General features: G+C 37.0%; 4 protein-coding genes across 5 annotated transcripts; 2 read left to right on the top strand and 2 right to left on the bottom strand.

Annotated features, from left to right (window-relative positions):
* Positions 1–289: 289 nt before the first annotated feature.
* Positions 290–6596, top strand: LOC110760984 (DNAse I-like superfamily protein). The gene is made up of 11 exons (XM_021963351.2): positions 290–643; positions 1682–1741; positions 1837–1921; positions 2027–2095; positions 2469–2544; positions 2830–2934; positions 3270–3759; positions 3991–4187; positions 4291–4402; positions 4522–4670; positions 5739–6596. The coding sequence occupies exons 2-11, from the start codon at positions 1712–1714 to the stop codon at positions 6025–6027; spliced, it is 1602 nt and encodes a 533-aa protein (XP_021819043.2). The 5' UTR covers positions 290–643; positions 1682–1711; the 3' UTR covers positions 6028–6596.
* Positions 6597–8364: 1768 nt separating this feature from the next.
* On the top strand, positions 8365–12023 carry LOC110761008 (uncharacterized). Of its 2 annotated transcripts, none has more exons than XM_021963382.2 (6): positions 8365–8523; positions 8837–9018; positions 9886–11097; positions 11183–11251; positions 11338–11536; positions 11676–12023. In XM_021963382.2, the coding sequence occupies exons 2-6, from the start codon at positions 9016–9018 to the stop codon at positions 11744–11746; spliced, it is 1554 nt and encodes a 517-aa protein (XP_021819074.2). In that variant the 5' UTR covers positions 8365–8523; positions 8837–9015; the 3' UTR covers positions 11747–12023. The 2 variants fall into 2 exon arrangements, with proteins under 2 accessions (XP_021819074.2, XP_088111265.1); XM_088255139.1 differs by having other exon boundaries at positions 9877–11097.
* Positions 12024–12320: 297 nt separating this feature from the next.
* Positions 12321–14242, bottom strand: LOC110761009 (WAT1-related protein At2g37460). The gene is made up of 7 exons (XM_021963385.2): positions 13899–14242; positions 13745–13807; positions 13544–13660; positions 13194–13437; positions 12941–13102; positions 12644–12795; positions 12321–12566 (listed from the first exon to the last, which is right to left on the bottom strand). The coding sequence occupies exons 1-7, from the start codon at positions 14102–14104 to the stop codon at positions 12392–12394; spliced, it is 1119 nt and encodes a 372-aa protein (XP_021819077.1). The 5' UTR covers positions 14105–14242; the 3' UTR covers positions 12321–12391.
* Positions 14243–17823: 3581 nt separating this feature from the next.
* LOC110761007 (ras-related protein RABE1a) lies at positions 17824–21667 on the bottom strand. Its single transcript, XM_021963380.2, has 9 exons — positions 21510–21667; positions 21267–21385; positions 20179–20251; positions 19983–20083; positions 19296–19361; positions 18951–19048; positions 18770–18832; positions 18600–18692; positions 17824–18116 (listed from the first exon to the last, which is right to left on the bottom strand). Exons 2-9 carry the CDS (start codon positions 21337–21339, stop codon positions 18033–18035), a joined length of 651 nt encoding a protein of 216 aa, XP_021819072.1. The 5' UTR covers positions 21340–21385; positions 21510–21667; the 3' UTR covers positions 17824–18032.
* Positions 21668–26159: the final 4492 nt, after the last annotated feature.

Here is a 26159-nt window from a genome sequence, read left to right as displayed (position 1 = left end):
AAAAGAAAAAAAAACCTTTAATGTGCTCTCAAGTGGTCGTGTATTCAAACCCTTATGATATTCGTGTGTATGAGTTTTCCCCGCTTCTTGTTAATCTGTTACCATGAGTAGGGGATAAACTACAATGTGTTTTGCTACTAATTTGGCAAAGCCATCGAAATTTAATTACCCTAAACATGGTAATTGCATTATTCATATTTTAACAAAATTGACCAAAATACCCACGATGGAAAAAAGTGCTATAGCTAGGAAAGTTGGACTTCAAAGTTGAACACCCTCTCTCGTCCAGTCTCACTCATCTTTCACTAAAATCTCTGCGAGCGAGAGGAGAGAGATAGCCTTCTTGTTTTTTTTTTTTTGCCTCTCTCTCTCTTAATGTTTATAAATTTGAGAACCAAACTGTTGCCTTTTTGCTTTTACGAGGAACGCCCCCAAATTCCTCTGCATTCTCTCTTCTCTTCCAGCCAACCAAAAGAAGCAAACAAGCCCACGCTTCAGGGTTGGCTTGTCTGAGTTGTCTCTTACTTGCCTTCTTTACCTGAACGAAAACGAAAGCTCCATAAAAGCAGAGAGAAGATTAAGGCACTGTTTTTCAAGTTTTTTCAACCTTCCTCAGTTACCCACCATCTCTTGTCCGATTCTTGTAAGTGCCCCTCACTCTTATTTATCTAGTAAAACCAAAACCAAAACACAATTTTTACCTTTTTTTTATAATATTTTTGTTTTTGTTTCTTTGTAATTATTGTAGTTTGCCTGTTTTGATTACTGATTTGTGACTGAAACCCATTTCTAATCAAGCAATGTCACTTGATAGTACGTCCCAGAAATCATACACTGATCATGATTCTCTCTTTCTCTCTCTCACTCTGTTTCATTGTCCCAATATTTTTGTGAAGCTCTGTTTTTTCCTCTTCTGTTCCCCATTTGTTTTTACTCTATTTACACCATTGATTTCTCTTTGATCACCAAGATCTTGTGACTCCATGACCTATATTCAAAACCCAAATCCCAAATCCCAAATTTCTCAGATGGGTAAAGATTCTGGGTTTCAATATTGGTTCTTGAAGTCCAAATCTCACTTTTACATCCAAAAACAAAGCTCTGAACTTGGTCCTCTGCCTGACGGAAACTCAAAAAAGTAGGCTTTTTTTATACTTAATTAAGTTAGATTTGATCCGTGGCTAAAGATCTCAAAAAAAAGGCCGAGCCTTTTGGTTTGTTGTTTAATCTTGCTCCTCCACTCTGTCGTTCCTCTCTGTAAAGAAATATTCCTCACACCAAAAAGGATGAACCTGGCCTATTCTCTCTCTCATATATTAAATATCCCAAGCCATTTTTCTTCTTTTATATTGTAAATTTTCTTTCTTTCTTTCTTTTAATTTTTTTTTCATTCGCTTCTTGCTTACGATAATTCCTAAGCTGTCTCCATTTCCCCTGCAACTGGGTCTTTTATATTGCCGTTGAATGCTACAGTTGACACTAATTTTACCTCTTTTATATTCCGTCTCGCCGGAAAAATCTGTCAATAAAGAATGGTTTTTTCAAAGCACCCATTTTGTTTTTCTTGACGACTTTCACTTCCCAAATCATATTTTTCTCTGAAAAATAGACAACGTATCGGTGGGTTATAGATTCGGATAACCTTAAAGTTTCCTACTTAACTCGCCTCCTCTCCGTTCAGATTTTCAGACGGTGATCAGACGGCGGAGCAATGCGGACCAACGGTGGCAAGATTTCTAAGGTACCCAATTCATCTTTTGCTATTTAATATTTCGTTTATCGTAATATATCGGCTGGGCCGCAACCGAAACTGAAACCCGAAATGTTTTGTCTCAGCCCTCGTGGCCGAAAGTAGTGGCGAGGAAATGGCTCAACATACCGAGTGGCGCGGACGAGTTTCATTCCGATTACTCGCTCAAAAGTAAGATTTCGTTTGTTTTTCGGTTTTTTTTTTCTTGTTTCGGTGTTTCTCGTCTCGTTTCGGGTATCGGAACTGAAGTGGTGTTTTTGTTGTGAACTGTGTCAGACGAGACTGGCAGAAGGAGGAGCTGTTCGGACCAAGACCGCTACGTCGTCGTACCGGACGACTCTTCAGGTAACTTTACTGTGCAACGGCACTGTATTCGTACTTGGTACTGCCTTGGCTCTTTCCCCTCCATGTGGCACATGTCCTCTGTATCCCTCTGAGCCATCGGATCCACGGCTCTGTTTTAATTGATTGGACTCGAACTAGGTTATGATGGGCTCTCCTTGATTCAGTTGGGTCCCCTGGGGTTTGGTTCAGAGCCAATTCGTGGTGTGCCACGTGGACGGTGGATGATGTAGGTTGATTAAGTTGAGTTATTGTGTTGCAGTAACTTACACTTTTGACTAGGTGTTCTTGCTATATTCTTTCTGAAAGTTATTGTGCTTTTTCTGTTTTGGGTTTTTAGTTGAGTTTTAATCTTATTTTATTTATTATTTTGAAGATGGTTGTACATTGATGGAGGAAAGAACAAGTTTAGGGGTGGAGGCACCAGCTGTCACTGATAATCTCCACCTCAGGTATAATTTGATTTCACATTTTATAGTCAATTTAAGAGATTGGATAATTGTGCCTTTCGATTATTTATGTGAGTGACTGTAAGTCGTTGACAAACATTTACATATTATATCGTGGCCGTAATTTTTCTCTTAAATGAGTTTGACTAATACATGATTCAGTTTTCCATGCTTTTGTACATGACTAGGTCTTTGGTTTAGAAAAGATGATTCTTTCTACACAATTTTTTTGGGTTTTGACTATAACGAAGTCATTTTGTCTTTGGTATGTGTTGGATGGTTTTTCAGGATGTTCGTGGGGACTTGGAATGTTGGAGGGAAATCACCCCACGAGGACTTGAACTTGAGAGAATGGCTGAGGTCCCCAACGCCGGCAGATATCTATGTTCTTGGGTAACGGTCTTTCTTTGCATTTCTCTCTCTTTAGGCTTTTGCATTGCATCCTAAATTAGACCCCTTTCTTGTTTTTTTCTATGTCTTTGTAATAGTCTAAATGTGGAAGAGACTTTGCGCCAATGAGTAGTCGTCCAACCTTGAAATCATATAATAAACACTTTTGAATCCAATATTCTTTTTATACTTAGGTTCTGTTTACCACGTTGTTTGTTTTACATTGCAAATTTTAGTTATGTGGATAAGTATACGTGTGTGATGTCCTCTTGTCAGTCAGACAGTTTAACGAGTTATATAGTTCTTATTAATTTGGATTTTGTGTGTGTTTTAATTAGGTTCCAGGAAATTGTCCCTCTGAATGCCGGAAACGTATTGGGCGCGGAGGACAATAGTCCAGCTGCCAAGTGGCTTTCCCTGATTCGCGAGGCATTGAACAAGAATGACCCTGGACTTTCTCAATATTACAACAATGCCACCCATACAGAACACTCTTCACATTTTGACCAGCAGGCCATCATGAAGCCTAGGATCAGCTTCTCCGACTTGCTCTCTTTAGAAGATGAACTTGGCAATGCGGATTTTGAAAGACTGCTGAATTTGAATCCAGCGTCGACTTCAAGTGGAGAAAACTCACCGAGCCCGCCATTGACGTGTTCGTGGCCAGGCAGCAGTCCAATGCAACGAAGTCGTTACTGCCTAGCAGCAAGCAAGCAGATGGTTGGAATTTTCTCGTGCGTGTGGGTTCGTGCAGACCTTTGTAGGCACATTAGCAGCATGAAGGTCTCGTGCGTTGGTAGAGGCATAATGGGATATCTTGGAAATAAGGTTAGCTGCTTGTAATGCCATAACACAAGTGCATGCAAGATGTAGCATATTACTAGATAAATAAAACTATTTCTACCATCTCAACTAAATCTGTCGTACTTCTGCGGATCCCGCATTAGTTGGTCGTTATAGAACGTTAGATAGTACAAATGGCAGAACTACCGGTACATATAAGACGGCATTATAGCAAGGTTTGTAGCTCTAAGCATTATAATTTTTTGTGTGCAACAGGGTTCAATATCAATCAGCATGACATTGCATGGAACAAGCTTTTGCTTTGTGTGTGCCCACTTAACTTCTGGTGAGAAGGAAGGGGATGAGATGAGAAGAAACTCAGATGTCATGGAAATATTGAAGAAAACAAGGTTTTCACATTCATATAGAACCTCACAACAACCACTTCCTCCTGATAACATTTTGGACCATGAGTAAGTCATTCTTTTCCCCTTTTGCTTGTTTTGTTTAATGTTCACCATGGTTGTTTTGATCCTCCAATTAACACATTTTTGCCCTCTTTACTGTAATTAACAGCAAGGTTATTTGGCTTGGGGATTTAAATTATCGGCTAGCAGCTGCTTTCTCCGGTGACACACATGAGCTACTAAAGAAGCATGATTGGCAGGCACTTCTAGAGAGGGATCAGGTAAGATACTAATGTAAGTACTGTTTTTCCAAACATATGTTTGGATTGGTTGACTCCGAATCGAAAAGGGTGTTTTTGTACTTTCAATCTCATGCTTGGATTTGGTTATATTTTGGCAGCTAAGGATAGAGCAACAAGCTGGTCGAGTATTTAAAGGGTGGGAGGAAGGGAGGATATGTTTTGCTCCAACCTATAAATACCTTGCTAATTCTGATCATTATGTTGTCCAAACTTCTAAATCTAGAGAGAAGAGACGCACTCCTGCCTGGTAAGATTCCAATTGGGTTGTTTTCCTATAAGAAATTTTATTTTTGTACATTCATTGAGCATGTTGAAATGAGAAGTAGTGATCACCATCATTACGCACACACACATGTGCAATTATATGTTTCATAATGTTTGGTTTTGAATTTTTAATCATATGCAGTATTTTTGTTTCTTCCTTTGCACATTTCCCACATCATATGCTTTTCAATAGAGGTGAGATTGGCCTATTGAAGCGGGTTTCGCCTCTATTAGAGATGTGATCGATAATGTGATCAGTAAATGTGGTTCATATAAGGTCACGTCGTTGAGAATATTTCTAAGACTGACTTTAGTTGGACCTAAACTTATTAAGCCCCCCCATATTCAATTAGTGTAAACATCCCCTCAGAACCGACAGGGGTCATTTCCTATGTTATCTTTTTCTAGTAACCGACTTTTCACATTGCTATCAAGCTGAGTTTATGCAAATAATCTTTAACTATTACTTGCTACATTAATAAGTAAAGCAGGGGACCAATACTGTGAGAGCTGAGGGAAACCAAATGAATAAATAACATATATCACTTCTTTGTATTTCCGCCACAGCCCGCATGAAATCAATAGTCTAATCAGCCATCATTTATTTTGACATTAGTTGAAGCTGATGGCTTGTTGACAGTTTAATATAGAGAGTCGGCAGGTGAGACCAGAGACCTGTTTCCTTCATCTATGTATAAAAAATGAACATGTGACAATGACATGTACAGACCGGCCATGTCTGCAACTGCAATATCATATTCAAAACAAGTTGCTTTTATTTTAATCTTCTGGACTATTTTTTTAAACTAGAAACCAACCCAAACCCAAACCTGAAAACTAAGTTTTTGCCTCATAACATGTGGATTCTTCTAGTTTCTCACTTGCCCTATTAAGTCTCATCACATGTTGGTTATGTGTGGATTTTACGTTTGTCATGGTCGAAATTAGTAAATGTGGTACGGATAATTTCTACTGATCGAACTTTTGTTTGGAGAAAGTTAAATAAATAAATTTATTGAGAAGCTAATGTGTTTTTTGGTGCATGTTACAGGTGTGATAGGATTTTATGGAAGGGGGAAGGGCTTAAACAAATGTGTTATGTGAGAGGGGAATCAAAGTTCTCAGACCACAGACCAGTCTATTCATTGTTTTCAGTCCAATTAGACTTGGCTAACAAGAAAAGGCCCAACTCTGCTGTGACCACAACAGCAGCTTCCACAGCCAAAGCCAAGTCTTGCATGCTTAAGTCTTCGGCAACATGCGTGGCCAAAGTCCAAGCAGAAGAGCTTCTGCTACTCACCAGAGCCAAAAGCTGCCTAGACACCGCCTCACGGTTCTGAGCTTTGGACTGCCAAACACAGCCCACATTTTTTAAGAGAAAAAGCAGAACCAGTCAGTGTAAAAATCACAGCTTACCTGACAAAAGCAGAAGTTGTTTGCATCCCTATGATCTGGCTTTTTTTGACAGCTTGGGACTGCAAAATTTAAGCTCAAAGCATGCTTAGATTTTGATGATGAACTTAAGTTGGTGAGCTGGTGGAGCAGAGGAGTGAAGCACAAGCACAAGTATGAGATTGGGAAAAATTTTAGGCATGGAGAAAGAAATGGCTGCATCTCTGGGAATTAGATGCTTTTTTGAACCCAGCTTTTGGTACAAGTTGATGATTTTGGGTATTGGTTAACAACAGTAAGTGGTGGTTCAGCTTTTAAGTAGAGGAATTTCTCTTTCTTTGAAATTTAAAAGGGAAGAGGAGACAGAGATTGATAGAAAGTTGAAATGTATATCAAAAGGAGGACAAGTTTTGATTGAAAGTTTCTGCGAGGGAACTGGGATGGGGGGCTCTAGTGTCCTTGCTGCCCATTTTGTTTGCTTTTACAGTATATTAATGAAATTCTTTCATATTTCCAACTTTTCTTGTTCTCTGTCTTGGCTATTATTCTAGGGAAAATCTATCTCTCTATCCCAGTCAAATTATAATGTATATTTATTAAAATTGTACTCCAAGAGTATAAACGAGAGAGAGTGTAGGGAGGCATTAACTTCGGATTGGGTAGTTCTTCAATTCTACTCTAATTTTATGGAGAAACTATTCTAAGTCACATCATGTTAGCATGAAAACTTGCAGTTTATTGTTGTAAATTGAAGTGAATTGGTAACATTGTGCTGATATGTCACGTGATATTACAATGCGTTAACTTTTAACTTTAAACTTAGGTTATGATGAAGATTGCAACAAATTATTTGAACCCATGTTTGTTAAGCCCACTATAGTATAGGCCTCAACCAACACCCTTTCCATAAGTTAGTGTATTTTTCCTTTTAAAAAAACAGAAGGTTTCTCTTTGAGGCTAATGTTTGTTTTAGATGGCAAGTTCAAGTCATAGTCTTCTACGGAAATGCTATAATGGTGAGGAGGGGGTTTAATGTAGGGGTCCATCTCACCATCCAATAAGAGAGACAAAGTGTTGGAGTTAACTTCGTAAATGAATGAATGGTGGGATGGAACCCCACATTGAACCCCCTCACCAAAATTCCCTGATTATAGAAGCTCCTGAATTTTCTAATCATTATCTATATCTATATATATAAAGCAAAAGGCAGAGAATGGTGAAACATTCAAAATACCAGAAAATGTCATTGGTTAATGCAAACATTAAGAATTGAAATTATTAATTAAGTGAGGATAATATGTTAAATTTACACTTTTTCATATTAAAAAAAATTAAAATTAAAAGAAAAATCAGATAATGGATCCTCTTTTTATGGAATGCAACTACCCATTATCTTTTTTAATTCTAAAATAAATTTAATTTTTTCTTTTAAAAAGCCTCTAGCAGGCGCGAATGCACATGCATAGAGGCTAGTATATATAAAGCAAAAGGTAGAAAATGATAAAACATTCAAAATACTAGAAAATGCCCTTGGTTAATGCAAATATTAATATGATAAATTCACACTTTTTCATATTTAAAAAAATTAAAATTAAAAGAAAAATTAGATAATGGATCTTATTTTTATGGAACACAACTACCCATTACCTTTTTAATTCTAAAATAAATTTAAATTTTTTTAAAAAAAAGCCTTTTGCAGGCGCGAAAGTACGTGCAGAGAGACTAGTATATTTCTATTTAAGAAGAAACACATTTGTTAGTTGAGGAGTGCAAAAGAGAGTTGGAAGGGACCCAATTCGAAGTGAAAATTGTTTATGTAAAATATGTTTAAATAGAAAGCTTTAGGGTTATTTAATTCATGAACCGCCTATAATGGAGATGTTTCTATTTCATCAACAATAATCTATCATGGAAATGTTTCCAATCCCAACAACAAACACCACAAGTTTTAGATAACAATGAAAATGACATAAACAGAAGTCCCAACAAATCAAAGCTCCAATGTCAATTTTAAGGTACATTAGTGATGCTGCTACTACTCACCAAAGTTGTTTTCTTTTTGCCTTTTTCCGCAAAAAAATTATATTAAAAAAACACATGGGACCGCCATTTTCTTACAAATCCAATGAGATCGCGCCACGTGTTTCTGACTCACAACCCCAAGCTCCAAGTCCAACCGGTACCAAACAGTTCGAGTTCCAATGCCACGTGTACGGTCCCGATGCGATTCCCAGGCATAGTGATTGTGCAGGGCACCCACCACCACATCATCTTATATCTTTTTTTTTTCCCTCGAACCTCAAAATCCAAGTCCCTCACACTGTTAGATCTCGCCACGATCTCCGTCCGTACAGTATCCGGCGTGTTTTCCGGTAACTTCGACGCCGGGAAGTTCATCGATCTCCGTCCGCGGATCGAACGGTTATTAACCGCTTCTACTTCAGGTTCGCATTGAAAATATCACTGCTTTGATGATGCGTTACAGAGTAAAGGTTCTAGGGTTAAAGAGTCTCGCTCACCTTTTAGCTGTTAAAGTCTCTCTTTGGTTGCATTAGGGATTGCATGAGTGGTTTTCGATTCTGGGTTTTTGAAAAATGATAGTCTTGGTATATATCAGTTCGATTTTCACTTTGTTTTCCAACATTTTCTCGGTTACCAAACAGAGCATGACGATATTTGTGGTGTATGTATGATCATTGTTTTATATTGCTTGTGGGTATATTTATTCTGATTTGTTTGTTTATTTCTGTTTGGCAGATAAGTTAAGTACAGAAAGGTGTGATCTTGAGCAGTTGTGTGTTTATAATTGGAATGTCAATGTGCATTGTTGGTGGAAAGAGATTCGTATCAGGGAGTGTAAATAGTTCTTTAACTGGATCCTTGGAAAGGAAGTGCAGCAGCCTCTGTGGAGAGGAGTTTGAAGTGAAGCAACAAAAATGGTATGTTTGTTGTCTCTTTAGTGACGTTTGGCTTTCAAAATTGGATTTTTGCATGTGGCTTTTGCAATGTGGTTTTGGTAATGTCATGGAATGCATACTTTGTTAATGGAAATGTGCTTTAGGTAGTTTAGGTTTTTGTTGGTTTCTTGATGTAGGATATGGGTGAATTGAGCGTTTAGGTAATTTAGCGGAAGTGAAAACAATGGAAAACAGAGAATAGAAAGAACAAGGATATGTCTAGAATCACTCCAGGGGTTTGGCTTCACACCATGAAGTCTCCAATCTCTGGAAAATAAACTTTTCTTTATATCTCAACAACTCAACTCCATAATGAATTACATAGAAGGGGTATTTATAATAATCTAACCCTAGAGTGAAAAGGAAAATCAAACTATTCTAGGAAAGAATTCCTAATCCAAATAAAATAGGAAACTTAGAAATCCTATTGAAATCTGGAAAAACTAAAAATCCTACTAAAATCTGGAAAAATTAGAGAACAAGTTAGAAACTAATCGCAGGAATACAAAATTGCCAGATTTACAGACCAAATTAAATGATTTCCTCTTCCATCTTTTTCATTTGTAAACCCTAATGGGTTTTACAAAGATGTCCTCGTCATTTCTGTTTGCTATATATGTCTGCTAAGGCTTTTGAGTCAGTTTTTATTTATTACCAAACATAAAATGCGAAGTAGTTGTAATGACGGGTTATTGCATATGGCTATGGTCTCAAGGGTACATTGGTATTAGTTTGTGTTTTTTATACTGAAAATAGAGCATTAAGTTTTGGTATGTCTGTATAATGTATATACGTTAGCCAAGTGGTGAAGACATCTTTCTGAGTAGTCAATTGTGATAGTCTTTTCAGAATCAGGGATTTTGGATGCCAAAGGGTACCGGCTGTTTAAATGAAGGTGAGGCGCTGTATGATAATTCTTCTAGGATTGAACCTAAGCGTTCTCATCAGTGGTTCATGGATGGCCCTGAGGTAGAGCTATTCCCCAACAAAAAACAGGCTGTTGAAGTTCCAAACAACAATCTATTTTCAGGAATGTTAAGTGCAAATGTTTCTCCATGGGGGAATGTTCCCAGTTTTCACTCATTCTCTGGCCATTTCACTGAAAGGTTATTTGATTCTGAAACAGACCGAGCTGTGAATTTTGATGATAGAAACATTCCCTCAGCTGAAACTGAAAAGATGAACTTGGCTAGAAAAGTTAATGAGGATCTGTTTGGGAATGATTCCTCATTTGGTTTATCCATGTCGCATACACTGGAAGATCCTAGAACAAGTCCTAATTATGGTGGGTTTAGAAAAGTCAAAGTTAGTGAGGTAAAGGACTCTGAGAATGTCATGCCTGTTTCGATTGGACATGCTTATAATCAGGGGGATAATGATGCCATCTTGGCAGCTCATGTTTACAAGGCCGATGACAACACAGCATCAATGGGTCTCGCTTATAAGAAAGGAGATGACAGCTTCATATCTATGAGTGATACCTATAACAGGGCAGATAACAATTTCATATCAATGGGACAACCCTTTAACAAAGGGGATGAAAACATATCAATTGGTCAAACATACAAGGAGAGTAATAACACCCTATCAATGGGTCAGACATTCAACAAGGGTGACAATAATATCATCTCTATTGGTCATATCTACAATAAAGGGGAAGACAGTACCATATCAATGGGTCATGCCTACAGCAAGGGTGACAGCAATATGTTGTCAATTGGTCACTCTTATAACAACCGAGAAAGTACTATCATATCCTTTGGCGGATATGATGATGATGATGCACATACCTCGGCAATCTCTGGTTATGAACTTCTTATGGGTCAACCATTTCCAAAAACAGAAGCTATGAATGAGAAAGAGTTGGGCAAATCAAATGCTGATGCATTTGTCAATTTACCTCATATAACTGCTGGAAATGAAAATATTTCTAAAAAGAAAGTTGAACAAAAAATGTCTAAGAAGGTTCCTCCAAACAACTTCCCTTCAAATGTGCGAAGTTTGCTATCAACTGGTATGCTGGATGGAGTTCCTGTAAAGTATACTGCCTGGTCACGGGAGGTAAATCCTAGTTTTCATGCATTCATATTTCAGATTAGCATATCTTCGGTGACACATCTATATCTATTCTTCATATGCATTTTAGAAGGAGCTGCAGGGTGTGATTAAAGGTTCTGGGTATCTATGTGGCTGTCAGTCGTGCAACTTCTCCAAGGTGAGTTTGTTCAGTTTTTGCTTTTCAAATCAAGGGAAGTTTGATCCCCAATCTGATGACCCACCGGGCTTACCACTGCTTTTTAGGTAATCAATGCATATGAATTTGAGCGTCATGCTGGTTGCAAAACAAAACACCCAAATAATCACATATATTTTGAGAATGGGAAGACTATCTATGGGATTGTACAAGAGCTCAGGAGCACACCCCAGAATATGTTGTTTGAAGTTATTCAGACCATTACTGGTTCACCTATCAATCAGAAATCCTTCCGTCTTTGGAAAGGTGATGCAAACGATCTCTTTATTACTGTTGGTGCCTTTCCCCTAAACAATGTCTCACTCCAAGTTTTCCACTTTTGTCTGATATAACTGTTCTATTATATGGACATCTTCTCATGCTTGCTCCTGTGTCTCCATTTCAGAATCCTTTTTGGCAGCAACACGTGAACTTCAGCGTATATATGGCAAGGATGAGGGGAAGCAATTTTCATGAAGCAAGCTTGTTGGAATTGCAAGGCAGGATCATCTTTGTTTTGTGCATACAAGTAATCTTTTTTGGCTATAACTCGGTACTCGTTGACGGTGGCTTCACCACTAACACAAGGGCTCGGGCTCGGGGTAGTTATGTGAAGGAAAATGTGTTATTGTAAATCTCTGTGATGAACCTTATGCTCTTAGAATAGAGCCTCTGTTCTTGATCGTTGGATATATGATGACAGGTTGTAGTTTGTAACGGTCTTGAAGGAAATGAAATTTAAGATATTTTGTTACTTGTTTTCTGAAAGAATGTTTCTCTTTCTTAATGTTATTACATTCAGTGCAGCAGTCTACTACCATGTGATGGGCTTATTGTTGTCATGCCTGATTTTGACATCATACATACCAAGTCACAGAGTGTAACAAAGTAGGTTGCTCAGACTATTGGACATAATTTCTTTTTTTTCTTTCTATTGTCATTTTCCTTGCATCACATTTGGGCCAAGGTGACGCATACATCATGTTTAATTAAGTATCCTGCAATGTTTATGACTATTGTTATCTTTAGGAACTGTGGATGATGAAAGAAATGAGGAAAGCAAAAATTTATGAAGATATTAGATTCCTCTAGTCATTTGGTCATTTGGTCATTCGTTACAATTCATTCGCCAGACGATGCAATCGTGATGGCCTGAAGATTGGGATTTTCCTTTGCTTGTGCTTGTTTCGTTGATGCTACTTGCTCTTCGATTGTCGGGGTTTCAGACTTGTAATCTTTGCTTTTCCCCCATACAACCATATATAGGCCGACGATTATGACTGCAGCACCGAGTAGCCTGTAAAATGATCAAATTAGCTAAGTTTCTTACTTATGTAAGAGCATGGTTTATGGTGGATTTAATACGACAGATACCTTCCCAGATACAGTTGCTCGCGCAAAATGAAGGAGCTCATGACAGCAACAATAACCATGCTTAGGGGACTGAAAGCTGTCACAAACACAGGGCCTCTGTATTTCATCACAACTCCTTGAATGTAATAAGCTAGCCCCGAACAGAAAACGCCCTGCATCCATATTTAAGTGTAAATAAACATAAAGAGCTGAAGAATTTAAAACCCTTTGGCTTAAAAACCAGTTTAAGATTTCAATCTTCAGGTAGAAAAAACCCAAAATGTAAAAAAATTCCAATTAGTAGCTTAGCATTCTTACACTGTAGCAAGCTGCCAATAACTTTGTGTCCCATTTGATAGCCCAAACGGCAGAGTTTCCCCTTTCCATCACCAACGCTAGAGCAGTTCCTTCCAGTGTGCCCATCAGGCATATCCAAGCTGAAAGGGAGAGCTCAGCTGGGTATGTTTTTAATGTGATTGACTACAGAGACATATAAAATGTATTAATTACTGATAAAATTATTAGGAGACTATCAACCAATCATATGAAGAATCTTTGTTTAAACAATCACCTGCAGAATCATGAAACAGGCCCAGCAGAAGCAGCCTACTGTGATCATTACGGCACCTTTGATTGAGCTTTGGAGGCTTACAGCCCCACCTGTTTGCTGTTCATGGCTAGTTGTTCCCCTGGTCCAAAACAAATCTAACAGGGGCCCCTTTACCAGTGTCATGATCATGGCACCTGCAACTGTTGCTGCAGTCCCAAACACCTTACTTTGGCTACGGATGCATTTCAACTTTACTTTCTCAAGCCTGAGAGCACAAAGATAACAAATGGTTATATAATCCCCGGCCTGAAAGAAAAAAAAAAAACCCCCTTTAAAGACAATTAAGGAATAATTATCATCACATTTGTTACCTAAGAATCCAAGCCATTACAAAAGTAAGGGCAGGGAGAATGTTGCACATAGCTGCTGCAAACGTTGCTGTTGTGTACCTCATTCCCATGAAATACAAATTTTGGTCAATAACTGGCCTGCCAAGAGACACAGAGGGAGATAAGAAATGGTTACAGGAAACTTAGGAGAAACCTTGTATAGCAAGCAATTCAGAAATTTACTCCAGTAGGCCGAGCAGCATTATCTTGATGAAGATTGGAAGCGTCATCTTCGGTCTTATTTTTCTGTTCAAGATCAAAAACACTGTTTTAGTCACTAAAAATCTTTCTTAACACATAATGTTAATGAATGAGAGAGAGAGAGAGAATCAGAGACTTGTCCAGGATCAGCGCGAAAGGAGCAACAACAGCAGTGGCAGCTACGTGGCGGTAGACAACGAGCACGTAGTTGCTCATCCCCTGGTTTAGTGCAGCCTTGGAGAGAATATCCATGCCTGCAAGCCCAAATTGCAAGAAAATAACAGCAAAGAAAGGCTTGGCAGCCTTGACTCTTTCAAGCAATCCATGTCCAAAGTTGCTCATTTTTGTGTAGATATATTCTCCCACTTAACCTCTTCCTTTAACTGTCAAAATGCAGACTTCTCCTAGATAAGGAAGCTGATGAGAGTGTCTAGCTTCAACCCTTTTTATATTAGAAGCTTGCCACACAAACTGCCAGATTCCCCAGGGTGCTGCTTAAATACATGGTAATCTGTACTTAAAATTACAGGAAACCCACTAACCTAGTAAATAAAAATAATTTTAGCTGAAAACCCTTTTAACCAAACATTCGATACAAGTGTATTCTGTGATTTGTTTAGTAATTAGACTACTAATTATTCCAATAATAAAGCCTAAAGTCTCTCTTAGTGCCTCCAATTAAGTATTTGGGTATCTTTGCATGGGTGTAGAGGTAGCTCAAGTGGAGTTCCTTTTTCTGGATGTCTAGAAACGTTGTTTTAGACAGTTCGACGAAAACCATTCTTTTGGATCCGTGTACGCAAATCCCATATCTGCACATGAATTACTAGATCAGAAAAGAATATTGCCACACATTTTTTGCGCACTTGAAAACCCTGTCTTTTGCTTTTACGTTAGAATGACTGAAGACAGAAAAAAAAAAGTATAACAGAATTCATATCAACCAGATTCCCATATTAGGCTCCAACATAGGTGATTGATTCTCAGCCTCATCCATGTTAACGCCCTCGAATTTGTTCTCTAAACATACCAAATTCCAGCACTTGCTGGAGGAGGTGACATAATGCTGATCAGCAGAAAACCAGAAGCTCTAATGCTTTTGGAAGTTGAATTAATGTAGATTCTGTTTTGGTGGTTTTAAGAAAAGGCCATTTTTTTTTTAATACAAGCGAGATATTGGGGAGGGGGGATTGAACTTAGAACTTAGGGTGCACTGATAAATGCTCTTAACCACTTGAGTTACAAACCCTTGCATTAAAGGCCAGTTTTTACAGTAAAAAACTATGAGCACCCAAGTTCCCACTATTCTTTGTTTTTTTTAACACTTTAAATGGTTTGTTTCCTTGTGCTTTTTTTAGACATGATTCATCTGTAGACTAGGCACTAGTATTAAGGCTAAATGGCTAAACCAATTCCTATCTGGAATCCATTAGGTCATGTAGTTTAGAGATTGTGGGTCCAGGGCCCACTCAACGATTATGCGAAATAATGTGGATGATGTGGTTCAAAATCTTCTGCTTATTTTAGTGCTACACAGAGATTAGGGTTACATGAGGGTTGGTTTTTTCTTCTTTTTTTGTTTTGTGCATGAGGGAGTTTAGGTTCAAATATCTTTCAGAAAATTGACATAGATACTGACTTCGATCTAATTAACATTCTGGTTCACTTGGGCTACAAAAAAGAACACTCAACACATGGTTTCTAGTTCAAAAGAGAATGTTGCAGTTGAGATTTCTCATGCTATGTGGTCTCCACATGCACCAGAGAGCTCAGCAGCATTCAAAATTATGCAGTTTTAACTCAAGAATCTTGAAAGTATTGATCTTCCTCCCTCCCTCTCTCTCTCTCTCTCTCTCTCTCTCTCTCTCTCTCTCTCTCTCTCACACACACACACACACACACACACACACATATCACACAAATAGGAAATATACCTCTCTCTCTCTTGTTTGTAAGCATCAAATTCTTGTCAAAACTGAACAAGGAAACACAAAACCACCAGCAACTGAATTAGATTTATATTCCATTTGGTGATAAAGGCTGATTCAGTTTGATCTTTAACTGTAAAGCCATCCACTAGCTTGCAATTCTTCCTCCTGATTTTTACTTGTACTCTTCTGTTTCCCACGTCATGGAATTTTTCTGGCACTTAAGCTCATAATGATGACAACTTACCCATTAGCCCACATTTTCTGTTGCATCATCAGCTATAGATATTAGCATATGGAAAGAATTTGATGGCAGTGGGCAGTAGCATCTGAGTAGGCAACAAGACTTGGCTGGAAACTTGATGGCAGGCAGACCATGGCATTAAGCTGCTTATAAGACCAGACATGAGACAACTTCTTTTATTTTCCTCTTTCCAATCAGAAGTGCCACTACTGAATGACAGCAGCATCCAGAATATATGGCAGTGGCATCTGAGTAAGATCCATTTCTGAACAAATCTACCCCAAAAGAATCACAGCCATGAAAACTTTCATGTATTATTCCGGCCACGAAAAATTTCTCTTGTCACACAATCTAACACGATATGTTGTTTGTTTTATTGTTAATCTAACCATTCTTATTCAAATTTCGAGCATTATCGAAATGTTCGATTGTCAATATAACAAAAACATCTTAGTCTACTTCCTCTTATCTTATCACTAATTGTAATGGATTCAGGAGGAACTACTGCATCATCCAGTAAGGCATTTGTTTTACATAGTCTCCTTTTGGATGATGAACTATAATGGGAAAAAAAATTCAATTATTTGTGCCTACGTATGGTAGCTTTTGTATCTGTCAGGCGTTGCACTGGGGACATTGAAAGTGGTTCCACATTGCAGAATGAGACTCTGCTTTATATGGTCAAACTACCAAAAGAGATTTTTAAGATAAAAATGAGGATTTTCAAAGAAAAAGAAAGGGTTTAATTGGTGGAATCCATCACCTTTCAATTTGTATTGACCATAATTAGTTAAAGCTGCTGAAAAGTGATCAGAAGCAAAAACTCCCTTGAAGGCAATCACTGAATCTGTAATGAGATAGATTTCTCCACTCTTTTTTTCCTTTTTTACTTTATTTGCTCTTTTTTCAGTGGCCGTGGCCCATCAATTATCAACTGCATTATTAAACTTTTGGTCAATTTTCCCAAAAAAAAAACAACAAAACAAGGCAGCTTTTAGCGTAGTGGAAGTTTATCAGCCCTATGGGCTACACACCAGAAGGTACCCCCACGTCCTCAAACCCTCCAAATCAAGCAAAGTTGATTTGATGCCAGTTTTGTAGACAAGAATTTTGGTAAACAGTTAAAAGAGAATACATTATCAGCAGCATTAGGACGCTTTATATGTAACCCACTTTGACCATAGCAGTGCTGAAACCTGTGTGGTTCATGCTAAATGCACCAAAACTAGCACCGGAGAGTGTGAGGCAACAGCAATACAACGATTTTTGGGAGCATTTCAGACAAGAAAACATAGATGTTGACATAGGGATAAGATGAGGCTTTACAACATCTGTTTCAGAACGTTTCAAACAAGACAATATGGAATAGAGTTATGATGAGCTAGCCTCACTTCTACCTTTTTCACAGGCTCACACAGAAACACAAGAACCCTATCTTGCACACCGGATCTGAGCTATTTACAGCCAGAACAACAAAAAAACAAGCGTCGACGCATGTAGGCGACTAGGCGACTATTAACCATTGATTGGATTCGGCGTCACAGTGGTTTTCCACAGCTATCAATGGTTTGGAACCATCAACTATACTAGCAATGGTCAGTCAACTCCTATCTCACTTTCTAAGAATGAACGAAAGGGGATGGAAATATTAAAATGCTTAGTTAAGTCAGTCACTTTATGCAGTTTAGGAGAAATTTTCCTTCCCCTTGCTTCTTCCAAGATCCAAAAGGAGCCGTAAAGGAACCTTCATGCCAAAGCATTAAATAAAATGCAGCTCCCAAAAGGCATCAACAAAGCTATGAAACAATTGTATAAGGGATGAGACAGGCCACTTTCACTATTAAAGAAGGCATCAACTTCTCTGTTTATATATGCTCAAGAAGATAAACTTTCATGAAAAATCAACTAACATATAATTGACTTCCCAAAATATGAGGATCTACCATTCACACCCAAATCAGTAGTAGTTATAAAATAATGATAAAAGAAAGCGATACAAGCACAAGTAACATAGTTGTGACAAATCAGTTTTTCCCCCAGCAGAGTGTTTGCGTTGTCTTAAACATTTACCCAGCATATCATGTTCAACACACTTTTCTTAAGAACCACAGCAAGCTGATTTTTGGGCAGCTTGAGCAGCCCCGGCTCCCTGATCTGGTTGGTTAATCTTGATTGTCTGAGGCTGCCAAAATTCAAAAAAAGTAAAGACTCAGTATATATCAGACTAGAAGATGAAAGATGGGGTTTAATCAAACGGTTGGCAACCAACTCAAAATTGGTATCAAGACTCAATACTCAATAATTTTCAAAGAAAGCAAATTTCAAACATTGTAAGGGGACGGATTTGGACCAGAGGCCAACACTTTAGAGGGTGACTACCAACTGGTCTATGCCCCCACCACACAGTTTGATATTAAATTATTGAACAGAAATAGTTTCTTTACGCCAGAAGAGAGAAAAACAAAGGGAGATGAAATAGGGCTCCAACGTACAGCAGAGAAAAAGAGAAGGAAAAAAAAAACAGATATTGTATATTTTCATATGTTAAATTAAAAACATCGTACAGACACTAATAATTTAGTTATACACAGGAAACCAAGCTACATATGTATCAGGAGGGAAAGGCAGTAATATAAGTGACATGAACCATTCAAAATAATCATACCTCAGCCCTCGAGTCAGTATCCGCGAGTCTTTGCTTGATATCCCTAGCTATTGAAAAGAAGACCTCCTCCACATTTAAATTTGTCTTTGCACTCTGTAATACACAGTATTTTCAGCAAATAGGAAAAAACCAACTACTTTGTAAGTTAGAAGACACCATGAGAAACTCACTGTCTCAAAGAATTTGATGCCATACTCGTCAGCAAGTGCTTGACCCTTCGAAGTGGGGACAGCCTGAAAAATGTAACTTGTCAAGTAAAGATTGAAGATCACCAAGTCACATAGCACACAAATATGCACCAACCAGAAACGCCCATAAACAAGAAAACAGAGAGAAGGGATAGGAACAAACCCTTTTGCTTTCATCCATGTCAGCCTTGTTACCCACCAGGATCTTGTTGACATTGTCAGAAGCATGCTGTTCTATGTTACGAATCCAATTCCTAATGTCTGTATGCAGGTAGAAATTAGATTCATTACCATGTATATGTAATAACCAACAACTAAAAAAAATATTCCCAGTTAAAGAATGAATCACATCCATACAATCAACAGACAAAATCCACAATAATCTTAATATCAGGCAATTGTACTTTCTTCACTTTAATAAAATCCACAGAAATAAAGTTCTATAAAGCTAGGAAACTGACAAATGATGAATATAAGCACAGGGTGATGTAAGTGATAAAGAAGTTACTGTTAAAAGATGACTCATCAGTGACATCATACACGAGCAAAATGCCCATGGCTCCACGGTAGTAAGCTGCAGAGACAAAGAATAATTAGGAATGCTTTGAAAAAATTTAGGAAATGAACGCAAGATTAGAAAAACCAATCTAAGAGGTAATATGAGATGTCAGCTTCGTTAACAGCTTTATGAGCTGAGACCCAGGTTCAAATCTGATAATCTGATGTGCCCACCCACAAAACTAAATTTTGTATTATAACCAACGAACTGAAATGGCCCCTAACCATCAGGTCTACATATTTCTTCCATGCATGTCTCACAACTGTAGCAATAAGGCAACAGAGAGACCCTGGAACAATTATAAGACCTTTGACATTCAGAGAACTGTAAACCACCCATATAGAAAATATGGCAATATCTTAAAGTTAGACCACAGACCCGTCTAGTCAAAGTATTAGGGTTTTTGTAAGAGGTCTTGTTGGCAGACTAGTGCAAACCTAGGAACATTAATACATTCATCTAACTTTAAAACATTAATATGCAATTTTTTTTTTATAGTTCCTCCTTTATGAAGGTGCATCTTTGATGGGCAAGGTTGCAAGCATCATATACTCAAACTAGCATTTAGGAGAAAGTGGGAGAATGGTTACACATTCAAATTCAACCAAAAAAACACTTTAACGCCACAGAACTAACCAGTTGTAATTGTCCGAAACCGTTCTTGACCAGCAGTATCCCAAATTTGCAACTTAATTCGTTTCCCATCAAGCTCTATGGTCCTTATCTTGAAATCAATACTGTCAAAGAATTACAACCTAGCAAGATTCAGAAGCAGTTGTAGAAGGGAGGAAGAACAAAACCCTTACTACAGTCATGCACAGAAAATACCTACCCAATAGTTGTAATAAAACTAGTTGTAAAGGACCCATCAGAGAAACGCAGAAGAAGGCAACTCTTACCCACACCTGCAAAGTTGCATAACAAAGAAAAAGAAAAGGGAAATTAAACTCAAACTAATGGCTGTGGTACATACAAGAAAACATAAATACAAATGTGGGCATGCTCAATATCCATAATCAAATCATTGAAAAATAATCAAATGTGGTACTTGTCATCTGACACTAGTAACGCTGGACAGGCATTTGAAAATAATCAAATCATATGACGCCAGATGACAGAAAGTAGAATTAACCAAAACAATATAAATAGCATACAACAAATATTCACCTAAAATTGGAAACGTCCAAGGTTTTATATGAAACTACACCTTGGGAAATATCAATAGACCAACATATACACGTTTAAGACACCGCTTCAAACAGCTAATGGGTTTAGGCTACACCATAAGTTTAAGTTTCTGGATTGAAGTGGGGTCTCAAACATGCATGTGTTGCAGGAGACTCCCCAAGGTGTTGCTCCCTAGCAGGAGTCACTCAATGGTAAAGTGCAATCTAGCAATACTTTCTAAGAGTTATCCACTGATAAAAATTGCCCCGGAAAACATTATCAAAGAAATTATGCTAAGTTGAGTCCTAAGAAAACGGAATTCATCTTATAAAATAGCTCGAACTCAGATAGTCCCCGAACACAAATGGGATTATTTTGAAAATTCATGTAGAATAGACCTGAAATACAGACATCACGTGAAATGCTGACCCAAAGGAAGCTAAACTAGAACTTCAATTAACTAAATTAAGAGCAAACCTAACAACTCAGACCACCTATTCAGAATGAAGAGGCTAACCACACGGTGACCCAAAACTTCCATTTCATCTAATATGACGCAAAACAAAAATATATCTGGAATCAATAGCAACCCAAATACGATTTACCAAAGAGAAAAAGGAAACACAAAACAGTAAACATCTGAAATATGCACGTCAAATTCCGAATCAATATAAATGATCAAATGATGTGACAATAACACATTCCAGTCCATGAGATCACAACAAATGGGAGGGTAGAAATGTAAAATCGTACCGCTGTCGCCGATCAGGAGGAGCTTTATGAGGTAATCGTAATCGGCTCGAGCTCTAGCAGGTGGAGCAGCCATGGCAAAAAATTCCCAAAGCCACAAAAATTACCAGCAAGAATAAACCCTAGACAGAAAAAAACTGCTTCCCGGTGAATAATTACACAAAAGCGGAACAAATAATCTTTGAAAAAACCAACGAGAGCGAAAAATAAAAGGTGAAAATTGATTTGAGGAAGAAGAAGAGATACCAGATCAGGAAAGAGGAGAGTGAGATCTAAGCAGATGAGAGAAAAGAGGAGGGAAGCAGAAGCAGAGTCCCTGATACGTCAGCAGACTCAGCACCAGTCGGCCGTTGATTTTTTTGTTTTTTTATTTGTTTCGGTTTTTTGAAGAGAGAGAAATGATGTGTTGTGGGATGAGAGTTCCTGGCCGTTGGATTGTAGGGGGCAATCAGATCTGTGTGGATGTGACGCACGTTATTATACTCTCGTGAAGAGCGTCGGAGATGTTATGTCATATGTTATGAAATGAAGGGGCTTGGATCCTTTAAACAAGAGGTCCTGGGTTCGATCCCAGGCGCTTGCGAATAGAGCAGACTTTGTTGGGAGAGGTCCCCGTTTTGCGCCCGACAGTACCTCGAGGGTTAGTCCCCGCAATCGCGCGGGGGATACCTTGGTTTTCACCCAAAAAAAAAAAAAAAGTTTTTTTTTTTTTTTTTGTTGAACATGGGAATGTTGATAAACTTTAAAGTCCATTCACTCAAAATTAAATAAATGAAATGAGACAAAGGGGAATGGTGATGTTTTGATTTTTTTCACATTCGAAACAATTATTACATGGTGATAGATTGGTACAATGGTAGATACACGAATGTTATCACGTCACATTACGGATATTATCACGTGTTATTTGTTTGATGAATATTATCACGTGTTATTCATGTGATGAATATACGTAAGGAACAAAAAATTAACATATAAAAACATTTCATCTTCAAACACAATTCTAAAATGATAATACATAATGGCTTTGAGATATGATCATTTCTCTAATTTGGAAAATATTTTTAATATTAAAAGGGATTTCAAATTGGAATCTAACGTTGAAGAAACGAGCAATGTCATATGTATGTCATCGTGGATCTAAAATTAATGAGAGAAATTGCCAACCTTGAACATTGATCGCCCACCCAAAACTAGGTTTTGAGGATTGCCTAATCTTTACTCAGAGGCATTTCAAACAAGCTCCCTAGTCCAAATTTGAGGAGGGCCTTAGGTTTGAAGATGGGAGTAGACGAAGCATGATGGGTTCAACATCTTTTGTTCACAGCTATTGGGCTTAACAAAAAGGCTTACTATCAAAATTGGGCTGGGTCTTGACTATGAACTAGAATACCCTTCACAAAACAAACTTAAAATATAAAGAGTTAAATACTTTTTTGGTCATTGAGTTTTACACAAAAATTTAATCTGGTCACTAAGAAATTTTTTTAGACAAATTGATCACTGTGTTTCCTGTAGTTTACAATTTGTAGGCATTCTATTATCTTCCATTAAATGTAGTTTTTTTTTTTAGGAAACACCTTCATTTTTCTTCCTCTAACTCAACAAGTATGGTATATTGTGGTATTATGGTTTAACAAAATGAAATCAACAACTTACGAATATATTTTGGCGCTTTATCCCCTTGATTACGTCTCCTTGCTTTTTGAAGTCACAATGCGGTTCTCACTCAATCAATTCATGTTTCAATATAGCATCCAATCCGTTACCATAACCTCACAATTTCGATTTCAACATAAGATTTTTCCCAATTTGTTAAACCCTAATAGTACAATATCCCTTAACTCATTGAGTTAGAATAAAAAGACTAATCGTGCTTCCTAAAAAAAATATAAATAAAAACTGCATTTAATGGAAGTTAACGAAAGATAAAGGAATGTTTATAAATTTTTGTCTCAGTGACCAAATTGAATTTTCATGTAAAACCTATTGACCAAAAAGGTATTTAACCCAAATATAAAATATTGTTTTTTTTTTAATACAAAAATTTCAAGTTTTACTGCCCCACTTTACCAAGAAAACAATATAAAGTTTTACAAATTTACTTTATGTATTTATACAATCGATAGTCTATATTACTCTAAATTAATCTAATATATGAAAATGGAGATTCGAACTTGGGTGCAAGGGGGTGAGCTTATTGCCCTCTCCAACTGACCTAACCTATGTATACTTCATACGAAGGCTACCAAGATGATATATTCAATCCGTGAGACATTCATTGCAAAGCCTCCTCCTTACCAACTAGAACTATAACATGCTTTGCACATTCATGAAAGATTTCAAATCAAGCTCAAAGATTATAATATACCCACCAACCAAATTATTAAAATTTAAAAAAAAACAGGCGAAAAATCAAACTCAGGTAGGCTTACACTTGTGTTCAAAGACTTCTCCAAATCCTTCATCACATATACAAAATAGTTGGCCAACTATGCACTCAAGATCAAAGATGTTATTCATTTTTGAATTATTGTTTGGTACGTACAATATAAAAATGGCTGTGCCACGTGCCATTTCTTTTTCTCAGCTAAATATCTGAAACCAACGATCTAAAATCTAAAGGCAGTTCCACTTGGACGCTTGCTCTTATGTGACTATTGTTGTGATGGATGGTCGGGTTTCCTACCAGTCCATTTTGTGTGTGTCGGCGCCCTCCAATCGTACTTGTTCTTGCACACAATTGACTTGTCACACGCTTGATTTGCACTAGAATTACAAAATGTTAGATGCTTCGTTCCGTGACAAATGAGCCTTCTTTTTGTTGATGTCAGCTGCTTTTCGCATGGTATGATTGATGTTACATGTCGATTCTATAATTTAATTTATGAGAATATTTTGGTAAGATAGGTGGTTCTTATACGTAGGCTACCATTTGTGATGGTTGATGACAGCGATAGAGTTATGAATTTTTCAGGAGAGAGGAAATATTCAAAATACTAAAGGTTCAACAAAAAAAATTAGACAACCAAATACCGTTATAATTTAAACAATACTAACTCCCTTAGATTCATGATGGGTGAAGTCTCTTTAAAGAATTTAGTTGAACACATAGTGAGCACCATCATAAGGATAGATTCCGGCATCTCCTTTCGGCAAGGGAGGTGCATGATTGTTATTAGCTGATGAGATGCAAGTCTCACAAATCGTAACACATCATTTACCATATGAGAGAATTTGAGTAAATTTTAATTTTCTATTTATCCAAAATGGAAATTCCAAATTGCCTATTACCAAACAAAATGAAAAAGAAAATCAAATTTGATGAGCATCTTTAAAAAGCATAGAAGAATGGAGTTGTAAAGGGGAAAATATTATGCTGTTGCATCTTCATGGCGTTCGAATTTCTAAGTATAGATTCTTATAAGACAAAGAAAAATCAAAGTGGAATTTTGCAAGTAAGATTCCTGAGGCAATTGCAAAAATTCCTTGTTGTATATGGATTGCTACGCAGGACCGATGGAGAATGAGATGTCTGATCACATCAACCTCATTAGTCATTAGTAATCGCATAATATTCATAAGAAGAAAAGTAGGGCATGCTCAACTCTTCAAACAATCTATAGACAATTTTCCAATTTCATAGACATGAGATGCCTAAACATGGCCCGAGTTTATTAACATCATTTTCAAGTAAGTTTTTAATGCTATATGTATCATATATATTATTACACCAACAAAGATGTATAAATATAGTAGATTATTTACATCAACATAATTAGTATGTACATTATTATTCATAAACAATTATAAAGTAGATTATTAGTCATGTATAATTCATAAAAAGAAAATAACATAAACATTCTTATTAAACAAACCGATTACCTAAATCTGTATTTATTGTTAAATTTTAAAAAATATTTCCAAATTAATTTCTACATCCATTAGAACCATTTGGAGATCTTTCCAAATTCAATGTATGTCATTATATACAATCCAATTAAAATTTGTTTCCATATTGATTCCTACGTTAATATACAAAATGCAACAATAGATTAGTTGAGGGTATTTTTGGAATTTGAAAAGTACAATAAATTAGATTTTATGCTTAATGAGTTGGATCCTAGTAATGGGTTTTTACTTATACAAATTGGGTATTATTTATAGGAACAAAAAGTGAAGGGTTGTTGAATTTGAAGGATGTAAGCCAAATTTACTATATATATATATTATTACACCAACAAAGATGTTATCTTGACAAATAATATACAGTAATGTAAACCAGACTATATTTACATAAATTAACATGTGCCATTTACCCCACAAAATTATACATGTTTGGTAATTATGATAAAAGTTCAGAGATGTAACATTTATATATACAACCTGTAACGTGCAAGTTGAAAACTTTGAAGTTCATCTCATATAAAATTATTTAGAATTTTTATTTAGACAAAAGGATTCCAAATCTCAAAATTTATAAGATATTATAAAGAAAATTATCTTCTAGATGTATCCAAATGGCAGCCCATGAAAAAGTCACTAAGATTGACGTGGTCATTATTAATCTTGCTATAATCATACTTCTTCAACCGTTCACCAGGTCAATAAAAATGACCAAATTCAAACGCCGCGTCCTTGCATGGACCAAATTTTTAATACAATCTGACTGTTCCCACGTAACAGTAAATCTATCCGAGGATAAGGTTTCGTTTTTATTTTTTTTATAACCAATTTAGAAGGGAGACTGGTAGGTTTCTGTGGAGAGATCAAAGTCAAATCAGGAAAAATGTGGCCTTGGAGTAATGGATAGGCATTCACACACGCCTCTTACTCACACCCCACATGCCCAAGATAAAGGAAACTATCCCCTCTCATTGGCTGTGGTTTGCTTCC

Source organism: Prunus avium, chromosome 6 (genome assembly GCF_965620075.1).
Source record: "Prunus avium chromosome 6, drPruAviu1.hap1.1, whole genome shotgun sequence".
Lineage (NCBI taxonomy): Eukaryota > Viridiplantae > Streptophyta > Magnoliopsida > Rosales > Rosaceae > Prunus > Prunus avium.
The sequence above is the reverse complement of the archived record's forward strand: the minus strand, read 5'-3'. Positions and strand labels throughout refer to the sequence as shown.

Coding starts and splice junctions, on each gene's coding strand:
- LOC110760984 (XM_021963351.2), top strand. CDS start 1,712: ATGCGGACCAACGGTGGCAAGATTTCTAAG. Junction 2,096..2,468: donor CGTACCGGACGACTCTTCAG/GTAACTTTACTG, acceptor ATTATTTTGAAG/ATGGTTGTACATTGATGGAG. Junction 4,188..4,290: donor GATAACATTTTGGACCATGA/GTAAGTCATTCT, acceptor TGTAATTAACAG/CAAGGTTATTTGGCTTGGGG.
- LOC110761008 (XM_088255139.1), top strand. Junction 11,252..11,337: donor AGTCGTGCAACTTCTCCAAG/GTGAGTTTGTTC, acceptor ACTGCTTTTTAG/GTAATCAATGCATATGAATT. Junction 11,537..11,675: donor ATCCTTCCGTCTTTGGAAAG/GTGATGCAAACG, acceptor TCTCCATTTCAG/AATCCTTTTTGGCAGCAACA.
- LOC110761009 (XM_021963385.2), bottom strand. CDS start 14,104: ATGAGCAACTTTGGACATGGATTGCTTGAAAGAGTCAAGGCTGCCAAG. Junction 13,808..13,898: donor TTCGCGCTGATCCTGGACAA/GTCTCTGATTCT, acceptor GATCTTGAACAG/AAAAATAAGACCGAAGATGA. Junction 12,567..12,643: donor GAGCAACTGTATCTGGGAAG/GTATCTGTCGTA, acceptor ATCATTTTACAG/GCTACTCGGTGCTGCAGTCA.
- LOC110761007 (XM_021963380.2), bottom strand. CDS start 21,339: ATGGCTGCTCCACCTGCTAGAGCTCGAGCCGATTACGATTACCTCATA. Junction 20,084..20,178: donor AGTTTTATTACAACTATTGG/GTAGGTATTTTC, acceptor ATTCTTTGACAG/TATTGATTTCAAGATAAGGA. Junction 19,049..19,295: donor TGATGAGTCATCTTTTAACA/GTAACTTCTTTA, acceptor ACCTGCATACAG/ACATTAGGAATTGGATTCGT.